This window comes from Aphelocoma coerulescens, chromosome 12 (assembly GCF_041296385.1).
Source record: "Aphelocoma coerulescens isolate FSJ_1873_10779 chromosome 12, UR_Acoe_1.0, whole genome shotgun sequence".
In the NCBI taxonomy this organism is placed as follows: domain Eukaryota; kingdom Metazoa; phylum Chordata; class Aves; order Passeriformes; family Corvidae; genus Aphelocoma; species Aphelocoma coerulescens.
The window spans coordinates 21,462,159-21,475,343 of NC_091026.1; the positions used below are offsets into that span (position 1 = coordinate 21,462,159).

General features: G+C 46.6%; 1 protein-coding gene across 6 annotated transcripts in view; it reads right to left on the bottom strand.

Annotated features, from left to right (window-relative positions):
- The window catches only part of TMCC1 (transmembrane and coiled-coil domain family 1), an 80,863-nt gene that overhangs the window by 13,120 nt on the left and 54,558 nt on the right, over window positions 1–13,185 (bottom strand). For 5 of the 6 annotated variants that reach the window (XM_069028442.1, XM_069028443.1, XM_069028441.1 and 2 more), the window contains one exon: window positions 503–1,437. In XM_069028442.1, coding sequence (XP_068884543.1) covers window positions 503–1,437 — 935 coding nt within the window. Of the gene's footprint in view, window positions 1–502; window positions 1,438–2,299; window positions 2,384–13,185 lie in introns of those variants that run through there. The other variant, XM_069028445.1, reaches the window with a different exon arrangement.

The window sequence follows — 13,185 nt, forward strand, 5'->3', positions numbered from 1 at the left end:
GATATCTTAGTTTTGGCACATGGGCAAGATCATGTCTTTTTAGAGAACCTGAAGAAAGCTGGAATGTTACTTTCTCTGGTAGACATGGATCTGAGTGTTGGAGAAGGCAAAGTTGAGTCATGTCCACATTAGCTCATTTGCCTTGACCTAGACCTCTTCAGGATTTTTGCAGGGCAAAGCACTGTCTGATAACAGGAATTGCATCAATGTACTCCTGGGTTTGGGACACCTTATTAGACCTCTTCGGCTTGAGATTTTATCTTGAAAACACTTTGAAATAAACCTTTTTCCTTATTATCTCTTTCTTGTACAGAGAGAGAGGTGAGCAGCAAGACAGCAATATTTATAAAAAGCAAAACTGGGAGGGGAAAGTCCTGAGAAGACCACAGAACTATCCATTTGACTCAGGCTGCTGGGAACAGCCTGCTGAGCACTACTACCCCAACTGTGGTGCTCTGCAATCACAGCATTGGATTGTGAAATGAAATACCACAGCACATACCTGTATCGCTCCTCCTGCAGGGTCTGCATTATCAACGTGTAATCCCTCTGGTAGCGAACCTTAAGGTCCTCAAATGATTCTTCCAGTCTTGCCTGTGTCTCTCGAATTTCTTGAATCTCATGCAGTATTGCATCAAACCCTGAGCTCTGCATATCCAGAGTATTTGTTTTGGAGCTGGAAGCTCCCACAGGGCCCCCTGTTGTGCTGTTGGCTCCCACCGAGCCTGATGTGGCACTGGAGCAATCCTCTTCACTGCCATATTTTGGGCTTGACTGAAAGTTCTGAATAACACCTAGAGCCTTGCCTCCTGTTCCATCTTCCTGGCCTTCTTCTAAGGAGTCTTTCAGATTAGCAATGTTGTCTGCACTCCCAAATTTGTTCCTTATGAGGGAGGCAATCTCCCGGGGTTTGGAAACCACAGCTCCTGCTGCTGAATGCGTGGCCTGGGAGAAACTGGAAAGCCCACCTTTTACACTGTCTACCACTCCCTCACTGAAGCCAGTGACTTTTGCTCCAACATCTTTCAAACCCTGATGCATATCCCTGAAGACATCCTTTGGCTGCCGAGGGATCCCATTCTGTTCAATCTCTCGCAGCTTTCGATGGTAATGTTCCAGTTTCTTCTGCAGCTGCAAGATGGTCTGGGCTGACTTTTGATTTTTCTTCTCAAACACTTGCTTAATGCGGGCACTCTGCTGCTTGTCTGCATTGTTGGCCAATTTCAGGTACTCTGCCACATTGTCATCACGAGCTGTTTGCTCAATTTTGATCTGCTCTGTCAACTTCAGTATCTTCTGCTGCAGGTGTGTGATGGCCACTTTTGTCCGCTGCGGATCTGGGGTCCCATCAACAGAGTCCGCATTGATGCTGCCATCAGTGCTGGAGGCCACGGCACTGGAGGTCTGCGCCAAGCTGCTGACTTCCAATCGCTCAATCTAAGCACAGAGAGAGAGAGAAACATGAGTGCTAATCAGCAGCTTCACCAACAGAAAGCCTTTCCTTCTTTATGTCAACCAACTTGGCAAATTGTAATTCTGAATTGTAATTCTGAAAAAAATGCACCTTTTTTCAGCTGCCCAGGGGGCAGTATAAATCAAGAGAGCTTCATGTATTTTACAGACATCTAGTAAAAGTTGAGAAAAAAGCAAAATCCCTCATACTTGACTCCACTGAATGGCCTCAAACAATTCAAAACTCAAGCACAAATGTGCAACAGGGCACCTGAGCTTGGGAGACCAAGCACTCAGAGATGTCAGTACAAGGGTAGGGGCTCAACTAGCTAGAGTGAAGAGACCGAGAAGGTAACTGAGAGCAGAAGCCACACGGTTCAAGTGTACAGTTCAGCACACCCGAGTCATTCCTAGTGTTTCACCTGTTTGAACAGCAGCAACAGCGAAACCTACCACAAAACAACCGATCTACTACGGTCAGTGATTTTAACAGAAAAACGGAGCCTGATAGGCACCCGCATGCATGTCTCGCCGCGGCAAACCCTGCGAGCAGGTGTCTCCGAGCGAGAGGAAAATAGCGAGTTTCAAAGGACGAACCCCACTTATGGCCAAAACCCCTAAGTTAAACGCTGTTTCAGCGCAATCCAACCCGCCAAGTACCCGCCGCGAAGCCGGGAAGAACCGGGCAGGCAGGCGCGGCCGCACCGGCCGTTCCTGACCTGGGCATTCCTGCCCGGAGCCCACACCACGCTCCGAACCCGGCCAGCCCCGGGTCGGGGCCGCAGTGGGTCCGCCGGCGGAGGAACGCCCGCGGGGCCCCCCTCGCCGGCCCGGGCCCCCGCCGTACCTTGTCCCGGCGGGGCAGCAGCGCCCGCTCTCCGTGCATGGCTCCCGCCGGCCGCCCGCTGCCCGTGCATGGCTGCGCGCCCGCCGCGCCTGCCCGCCCACCGCGGCCCCGGCACGGCCCGGCCCCGGCACGGCCCGGCCCCGGCACGGCCCGGCCCCGCCCGCCCCCTCGCGGCAGGGAGGCCTCTCCGGGCCGGGGAGCCACGGAGCCTCAGCCACATGCGTCCCGCACGGAATCTCCATTAATGAGTTTTAAACCGAACGCGTCTTCTGGATCTCGCGGCCCCCGTCCCGGCGCGAAGCTCGTGAGCTGCCGTGAGTGCTGCCCGCACGCTCCGCTCCCGCGGCTCGGCGGGGACCGGCCGGCAGCTCCCCGGGACGTTCCACTGGAACAGCTGCCAGCTGACCCACACCTACTGCCCAGACACAGAACCATGTCCGTGTTTGTGAATATGCGCTTTACAAAACAAAAAATGCTGCTGCAGTTAACTGTACCCTCTCTTTCGAGTCATCATTCCATGTTTAATGCAAAAAACCCCGCAGGCAACAATACTGGCCGGCGCCGGGGATCAGCCAGACTCCTTCCCATAACCCTAAGGTTCTCTGTTCACTATCCCATCAACAGGAAAACCAAACACCTGGGAAAGCAATTGATTCATTTTCTAGAGGAGTTCACCTGCTGGAAACCATAGAATATAATTTCTCGGTCTGTTGTGACTCCTGAAATATCAACTGCTCTCTTAAGAGGGTTTAGCTGTAGAAACCCTGGAGCTCTGGATAGATAAATGGAAAATTGGTGCTAAGAATTAATATTAATCAGCAGGACCAACACTATGCACGGTATCAGTACTGCACAGAGAACATGCTGTCTCTGAGATGTAGGGACATGCATTTGGAAGTACTATACATTTGTAAAGATACCTCTTCTTGGAATTTGTAATTTCATTAAGATTTTTCCAGGGCTGTCTGATCAGATTTCTCCCTGTGGCCTAAACGAACACAAAAACCCTGCCTGTGAAGAGCATGGCTGGCCTGGGAGCATCACCCAGCACCCATGGCACAGCTGGTCTGTGCCTCACCCACAGAGCAGCTCTGCCAACCAGCCGCCACCCCAAGAGCAGCAGAGCACAGAGTGTCTGTGCAGCACACCAAGACAATCTTATTACTGTTAACTGTTGAGAAACCAAGGGCTCTCTCAAAAGAACACTGTCAATCCATTCGTAACAATCTCTACTTCCTCCAGAGCAAGGACATTTTAGTATTAATGGCATGATGAAAAAACCAGAAAGATCCACAGTTTTGATACAAAACTTTCATAAATTAATTTGATATAACTTATTCTTTCTTTTTCATAATTGATTTTCTTCTGGGCAGTGGTAAGAGTGAGTGAGTGTGGAGTGACCTGGTGTCCCAGAACCAAACAACTGCTTATCACCAGTTTTTCTGCAGCCCACAGGCTCCCAGCTAAGAACTGCACAGATCAGTGTCATAGAACTACTGGGGCTTCCACATTACTTTGCAGTAAAGAGTTTCTATCAGCTTAATTTACTCCAGGTTTGGTCTAATTAGTGCATGTGTATGGATAACTACTGTAAATTACACTAGTAGTATACTCTTCCTTTCATGACACAAGTTTTGTGAGAGAAAAATTTGGTAGAAACTCTCTCTTCCCCCTTTTTAAAGTCAATTGACTTCAGCAAATCTGCCCAGGTTATCTCCCTACACCTGTGGTAAAAAATGAACTAGAACAGCAGTAATAGAATAAACCATGCTGGGATAATTGCTTTATAATTATCAGCTGTGTGGATATTACTCTGAAATAACAGAAATGTTCCTTCCAATTTAAAAGGAAAAGGCTGTGCAAAGTGCAGTTCTGGAACAGAACAGAGATAATTTAAGTACTTTGCCCATATCGACAAGGCTTTGTAAAGGGAAGACTCAGCACAAACTGGGTCCCTGGAAAATGCTGATGACATACTACTGAATTTGAGATGATGGTCAATCTGTCCTGGAAAGATGCAGGTAAATTAAATACTATAATGATCAATGCTTGGATAAGAATAGGGGTTACAGTTCAATAGTCAATCTCCCTTGCAATACAATTTTCCATTATATTGACAGTCCAGATTCAAGGGAGCTGTGTGCCCTCCACCAGGAGGTACACTGAGAACTGCTCTGGCACTATGCCACAAACCAGATGAAATCATGTGAGGGCCTTATGCTTTCTCTCTCTCAAGATCTTACCAAATTCTCAGCACTGTTAATGCTCTCAGGCTTTCCCTCCTGTACAAGCTTTCCAATGTCTCTATTCTGCAGCACACGGCCCAAAAAACCACCTCACGATTCTGCTTTTTGGTGCTGTTGAAGATTAAACGCAGAAGTTCCTTTAAAGGTATTTCACCCTTTTAAAACCTCTCCAGTAAAAGCATATACCGGTCATTCACCAAGGAGATGGACTGTTGCTTTTAAACACTCAGGACAGCTGGCATAAACAAACAGCAGCTTTCAGAGCAAGCCTGCTGCAAGAGAGCAACTCCTGCTTCCTCCTCCCTTGACTGGAGCTTCACAAGTGTGACTGAAAATTGTGCTACTTAAAATAAACACATACAGGGCAAAGTGAGACAGGGGAGCTCAGAGTAAGACTGCACAGCCCTGGAAGGGAGCTAACAGCACCTGAAGTGCCTGGGTTAATCACCTTCCCAGTGACTGCACACCTGACTGGCAGCTAAAACTAACCATGAAAACATTCAGAAGTTGTTTTGCTTCCTTTTCCCTGTGCCGAAGACAATACAGTCACACAGGCAGAAAATCTATGAGACTCATAGAGTCATAGGTTTTAGACTTCCTGTTTGGAAACACCACTCATTAACAGCATCGTTAGCGCATGGCAGGTGCAGGGATGGGCACGGGGACTTGGCCAACGCCTCCGCACTAGGTGGACAGATGGTCTCCAGCCTCAGGCAGGCAGAGGAGCAGAGACTCAAAATCTCTGATGATAGTTACAAGACAGTTGGTTTGTTAGTAAGTAAGATCTCTAATTAACACCTTACCGGAAATAAAAATCACAAGGGACAAAAAACCCCATCGTTCTTTGTGCCTGACCACATCTGCAGAGTAACAGGCCCCCCCCCCGGCCCCACTTCATTGGATCTGCATTAAAACATCTAAGCACACATTTGAACAAACACACACAGAATCCCTGGCAGGTACAATGAAGAGATACTTAAAGATCATAAATTACTATAAGGTACTAATTAACGTATTAGATTAAATGCCATCAACAGCCACAAGTCACTTCCCTGCATGCCACCTGCAGCACATGACTCTTGAAACACATGGGTTAAGGTGGCACCAGCCCCACTGTCCCATGAGCTGTCAGTGTCCTGTTCCTCTGGATCCAACACAGTCATTATATACGGCACAACGTACCACAGGTTCCAAAGGAAACAAAAAAGTGTCACAAAGCCCCCTGCCTCACCCACTTGGGTGATGTAATAAGCTCTTTATGATCTACAGCTGATTGAGAGTTAAGAGTCTGTTTTTCTAATGCTTTGCTTTTTAAACGTTGTTGCTGAATCACAGGTCAGTTGGGGTTGGAACAGACCTCTGGAGTTCACCTGGTCCAACTCCCTGCTCAGGCAGGGTCATTAAGAGCCAGCTGCCCAGGACCATGTCCAGAAAGCTTTTGACTATCTCCCAGACCAGAGGTTCCACATCCTACATTTGTGGATCTGTCTGTAACAGAAAGTTGAATCTGTCTGCTGCAACATTGCCACATATCTGATACCACCAATGCTATGGATCACTATTTATTTCCAGTTGCATATTTATATGATTGCAAATCCTGTGTAACAGCATATGTAAGGGAGAATATTTCTGTTCATTCATCTCTCATCATTAAATACAGACAGAAGATCTAAATACTGCTGCACTGAACCACCCCTAGAGACAACTGCCCACTCACATGTGGTTTCATTTACTAATCCACCTTCCCTCAGCAAGTGCTCAGGGTGCATACATGCTCCTGCTCTACAAAACATCTTCCTTGGCTTGACTGTCAAGAAAAAGAAAATGGAAAAACAAAGAACAGGTCCAGTGTGATTCCTTGTGACACACTACAGTTATCCTGCAAAACTGTACTAACCAATTGAATCTTGGAAGCTGCAGCAGCTTTGCTTTTTAACAGGCTCCAGCTACTCACCCACACAAACCTATGGTCATCCTTGACAGCAACTGTTCTGAGCTGTCTCTAGTGTGCTCCTAAATCTAAATCCAAAGCAAACCTGGCTAAGGAAAGCACACAAACAGATGGACAGTTCAAGGAAGTCTTACTGTGTGTTTTTCACAGCACAGCTCATTGTTTAGATTATAACGGGGATTTCTGAAAGTTATACAGCCTTTGCCTATGGTCAATTAACCCTCAAAATGGTGGGAAGATCACCCTGGCTATGGGGAAAAAAAACAGTGAGAAAACAAAAAATGAAAAATTACTCTGAAAAATATCCAAGAAAAAATTCCAGTACAATACCTTTGCCTGCCTCACACAACAGCTTGAGCAGGGAACCAATACTGTAACACCAAGAGGAAATGGCTTTACACCTCACTCATAGTAGTTAAAAATAGTCATGAGTGATGATTGCTGCAACTCGAGTGCGCTGATGGTACATCTGCCAACCCAGAGCCCCATAGGCCCTGCTCTGCAGAGAGGGGAGAGGGCAGGTCCCTGCCCTGGACAGAAGGGCTGTGGGCAACTGCAAAGGAGTGACATTTCACACATCTGCATGCAGTCGGGCATTCCCCCTATTTTGGGGCATCCAAGCCAAGCAGCTCCCTGCCTAACCCTGTACGGGCACAGCCTGGGGACAGACAGGACAGCAGCTACCTCTGGAGCCAAGGTGAGAGCTCAGTGGGAACTGGTGAGAGCTCAGTGGGAACCAAGTGCTTGGGGATGTTCTTACTACCTTCCCAAACGTGGTTCACCATCAGGCCCAAGCCACTCTGTACAGTGGACAGCAGAAACACCACTGGAGGGAAAGGTGACCTGGGACTGCTTCACTTGGCACTGGGGCCAAGAGCAGCATCCCCCAAGCAATGGCACAAAGCACACAAACCAACCCTCAACCACAATTTGAGATTTGATAAAGCCAGCTGCAGGGTGACTTGCCCACGGCCTTGTACCTAACTCGATATGAAATGGAGGTGTGACTACATGTGCCACATCAAGTGCCAGAAACAGTTTAGCTTTAAAGCAGCCAGCTGTCTTTTCCTCAGAGCTGTTAGCAGCAGAAATTCTTCCCAAAGTAGACCAGTATTCAGCTGCAGCCCCCACTGGTGTCGGGGGCAATGATGGAAGATCCTGCTGCTGTACCACACTTGCTGTACCAGAGGCAGCTTCTGTCATAACCAACACTACACATTCCACAGGGGAGTTCCAGCAAATTCTTTTGAGTGCAGGCCAATTGCTGGTCACAGATGCTTCCCCCACAGCATCTTGCTGTCAGCGCAGGGGAGCCCAGTGGGCTCCACGTGTTCCCCCTGCTTGACTCCCTGCCCAGGGCCCCCTGTCTCTTGGGAAGCAAATGTTTCACTTACTAACTGGTTAAGAGGTAGCTGAAGCTACAAAGCTGACCTCCACCTTTCCCACCTGGGGTTCAGACACGTGCATCTCTGCTGCCTACCAGCCCAGAGACAAGGAACACTGCACAAGCTATTCCCTCAAGCAGGAATGGGACATGCAGGACCAGGCACCAGTTTGGCCCACAAGTACTTATTGACATCCCGGAGACAGAACAGACAGACACGATGCAGTGTAACATCCCCCTTAAGAAGTTGTCTACGGCCCCTTTAATTCCTTTTAGAAACAGAATTGCTGCCAAAGACACCACCTTCTTGACCTCAAACTTCTGAAATCTTGAGAAAAGATATTTTTGAGCACAAAAAAAGTATGGCTTGATGACCCAATTCAGTAATGGTTTCCTAAAGCTACAGACTAGTCAAGCACAAAATCATCGGTGTTGATTGAATAAACAGGGCAACACTGAGGGTGAGGCAAGTTCAAGGGAATGGATACAACAATCTGATTGGAAAAATAGGAAAGAACTGAATTATACACAAGAGCTCGTAGGAGGTGATAAGGGATGACACAGCAAAAGATATGGCCAAAATAACATCCATGGATGTTTATTTTAGCAGCTTCTGATTTCTAATCAAGGGGGGTGTGCCAATCAGGCCAGAAGTTACAACAATAAGGATAGGAAATGAGGTAAAGCTGAGCAAAAGTTAAGTATAGGAACCAGCAGAAGAGGGTGGATTAAGAAACAAGTTTATACAAGCTTGTATGAGAAAGTGACTACGTAAAATGATGTATGGTTTTTTGTTTGGTTCTGATTTATCTCACCCTGTTTTCCCCAGTGTTTGAGTCACATCTCATTACCTGAGAGACAAAATTTTTGTTAACACTTCCCAAAGAGTAAAGCGGTTTTGGTTTTTTCTGCTTCAAGCTGCTATCTGATGAATAGAGATTATTATTGCATGACATATATTAATTTGCAAAGAACAGAGTTTAATTTTATGGTTGCAAGCTAACTTTGACTTGCAAAGCATTGGAACAAACTGGGTCTGAAGTCTGGAAGAACAAATGCCTCTGCGTGATCCTTCTGCACAGAACAGCCCTGTGCGAGAGCAAGGATTCTCCCTTTTTTCAGGGGATGCTTCTCCGCTGAGGTTTAACATGCACGTCCCTCCAAGTGTTTAATCTAAAGGACTCCAGCAACTGTACTTCTACACTTACTTCATTTCTTTATTTTTAGCTGCAGTATTTTCTGCAGGTACAACACAGAATGTGACCATAACCAAAATTCCTCCTTGAAGTTTATCCAATCAACAGTTCATACAATATTAAGTATTTCAAAGCAACAGGATTCATGCTTCCTGTGAATATATTGCTTTGTCATTCCCATAGAGTATTTATTAACATTTTGTCTCCTTATTTGAAGCCCTTCTAGTACAACATACATGTAGTACCAGCTAAGATCACAGTTGTCACAGGTAGGCAGTATAGCTACTTCAGACTCCTGCTTTGTTCAAAAGCAGCATGTTTGCCCCAAGTGCTGCCAGTGCTCCTGCATTAGCACCAACTAAACCTCTAAGGTTGCTCCAAGTGGCAAACTCAGCTTGTCAAGAACAAGAAGCACTATGATCAAGGGCAGTCCCTTCAGCCCATGAACATGCCCTCCTCAGGGCTGCTGGCACGTGGCACGGGTGCCTTCGGAAACCTGGAAGAGAACACCGAGCAGTGAGACCTCAGAGAGGAAGACACATTCAAGGGATGACCCAGCAGGGTCAGGCAACAGAGCACCCGTCTGGAAATCCACAGGGAACAATGAATTAGGCAAATACTGAAATCACTATGCTGCTTTCAGTATTCTTGCAAAAGCCAAGAATCCTCATTGAGAACTCCATTTAGCCCTCAGTGTAGCATCTCCTCAACACATGGTGGAAAGCTGCTCAGGCTACCCTGACCTGGCCTAGAGAGCACAGAACATGGTATCCCATGCTCACTACTCCTCTCTTCAGCTCTCAAGATGTGATGCAGTAGCCTGATGTTAGGTGTGTCAAGATGCAAAGCATGCAGTTCTATCAACCCGGGATGTGGAACATCTGTAACCCCCCAGGCTTTCCTACAGCTCTGTACCACCACAATCTGTACAGACTCTGCAACTCAGCAACAGGCATTTCTCTGGAGAACCACCTGTGTGTCACTTTTATTATGAAGACTAATGAATGAAGTGAAACAAAGTACACATATAGAAGATACTATTTTCCTTTGGGAAAATCTGTGAGTTAATTAAATAAATGCATTAGGCATACGTGTTTCAAACACAACAGGAATATTATGCAACCTCTCAACCATGTCTTCTGCAGACTGTAACAGACCCCAGGTAAACCTTCAGCTATGGCAAAAAACCAGTTTGGACCCCAGATTTCTTTTTTCTTCAAACACTGGACCACAGTGCATGGGAGATCTAACTGCAACAATTCAAAGAGAAATAGCTTCTATTTTGCGTTGCAGATCAGAGCATCAAAGACCTTACTGTCTCCCTTCAGTATTTAATAAATGGGGGAGGAGGGGAAGATCCCCTGTTTACTGTTAGAAGTAAACACCGTTTACTGTTAACTCAGACTGAAAAAAGGCAGTGCTGAGCTACACAGCCCAATGAAACCGAAGAAAAATACTTAACCATTTCTGAAGGTCACTGGCCCAGTGGGAAGCAGCACACTCACTCTTTTTTGACCTGGAGAAGAATATGGTTCTGCAGTTTGTTTACTACTTCCTGAAAATACATTTTGCACATCTAAAAGCAGCAAAACAAGAGGTCACATTAAAAAAGCTACCAATTCAAATACTTCTCTCTGACACTGGGCTGCATCTGCATCTCCCACCTCTTTCATCACTCACTGTATCATACGAACCAAACCCCAAAACAACAAAAACAGAAAATCCCAAAAAGCAGCACCACATTTGATCTTGTTTAGGGATTGCAACACTCACTCAGACAGGAGCCTATTCATACTTCCCAGCTTCAAAAGCAAAGAAAAGCTGTATTAAAAAAAAACAACCACTGGAATTCAACAGCAGTGCCCCGAGGAAAAATGCAGTGCTTCCAAGGCTGATGCACAAAACGAGGTCAAGTTCTACTGGAGATTTAAATAAAACAGCCAAACATGACAGCTACAACTGTTCCAGTGATGCCCCACAAGCTCCTCACCTTCGTGGGCTCGCAGAAGTCCCTTTCACAGCACACGCAGGTACAGCAGCACCACATAAACATCACCGTGCAGCCATGGGCAGCCCCGGCCGGAGCGCTGGGCACTGCCCGGGCAGCACCGCGGCCATCGGCCGGCCGGAGCGCTGGCTGTGCTGCCGGAGCGCCGCTGCCGGACGAGCATGGCTGCGTGCCGGCCCAGGCTGAGCACCGCTCCTCGGTGGGGAGCTCTGCTCCAGCCTCGGAGCAGGACCAGGACACGGGATTTAAAGCTACAGGGCTTCCCAGGCGCTGTGCAATGCCTGACACTATTTTTAAAACCATACCTTTGAGCCAGAAAAATAGTTCAGGATAAAAGACAACCAAATCAGGAGTAGATCAATAGAGTCAAAGTGACACGGTTGTTCCTCAGCAACACAACATAGCAGACCTGGGAGCAAAGGTCAAGCAGAACTGACACTGGAGATTCAAAGATGCACAGCAGGACATAAATCCACCTATAAACTATAAGCTCTAATTACAGCAGTGCTGAAACACTGCTATTTAATATTCACTGAACAAAATTTTCAGATTATTAGCGTGATCTCTTGGAAGGCTGAAGCTCTAATTAGAAGTAATTGTTACAGAAGGACTCCAGTACACAACAGAGCCAGCACAGCACTGTAACCACAGACTACTCTGGGGCAAGAAGAAACCTCAGAACCTCTTATCCCCTACCCTCAACTTCTTTGTCAAAGAAAATGTGTTTTACTATCATATTTAGAAGAGGTAAAGCAAAGGCTCGTCACCCTGTTTGACAGCTCTGACCCATAGCACCTTATGCTACCTAGCCCCACTCCTTCAGACTCATTTGTAAAAAGCCACCCTCACCCATGGCTACTTCTCCCCTTGCTCTTCTTTGTCTCACTGATACTCCCCATTTGTAGCAAATACTATCACTCATCCAGGACAGAGACAAGATGATCCAAAGACAAGCCATATTTAATCTGAGTTTGGGATCTTCAGAACCATTGTAATTCAGAGTATGCAAGGTGCTCCCAAGGCTGAAATACCAGGAACTGCCAAACCTGACAGGAATGGAGTAACCTTTTAGGAACTCCCTGCTGCATGAATCCTGCAGCATGGCAGCCTCAATACAAGGATTGAACTTTCCCTTTTTTATTTATGTCTGTCCCTTTGAGGCAATGACTCTTTGAGGCTCTGACAGACATCACAGTGCTAGGCTTTGGTAGGTTTGCATTTTTCTTAAATAATTTTCTTCACTTGCAGTAATGCACAGGTAATGTGAAGAAATTCTGCACTGAAACATTAATTCATAAAATATAAACTTCAGCAATGTAACAGAGGAGAAACTCCTGACTGACTCAAGTCACAGGTAATCTGGAAGAAAATATTCCTATGTGCAAAATTCAGTTTTCCTTAGGAAAAGAGAGACGTAAGAGCAACTAAAACCCAAAAATGTGTTCTGTAGGAACCAAAATTAGAGGAAGAACAGCTGAAAACCCATTGTCTCAAATGATATTGGTATGTCAGGCAGCACTTCTGAAAACGCATTATGATGAAATGGCAAGTACATCGTACAGGCCATTTAGAACAGGAACTGAGAATTAAAACACTGCACAGAGCAGGAGAGGTAATGTCTGATTCATTAAGGAGACAAGCCATGTTGGTGTGGAGATGTTAAATGATAAAGCCCTAAAAGCATTTTTGTGGTCATTTCTGTGATGTCAGAGAACAGGACATGAAGGACAATAGATGAGGGAAAAGGCAAGAGGAAGGTGGATTTCAGAACAGTCTGTGGTGCCATTCTGTGACTGGCTCAACCACAGTCCCCATCTCCCCACTGCCAACAGGTGCCTGGTGTACACCCGGACCCTGCAGTGTGGAACTGACCGAGGGAGCAGTACCAGCACTGCTGTCAGCAACGCTGCCCCACCCCGTCCTGCTCTGCCCCAGCACTGGCTGCCTCAGAGCCACACCTGTCAGCGGGTCTGCGCACTGGGAAGAGCCCGGGAAGCAGCACTGCCTTAACCAAGGCCAAGATGTGCAAAGAACACGAATGAAAATGAAATGAAACTACCACCACGAACCATAGTATCATAGATTCCAAACTGCAACACAC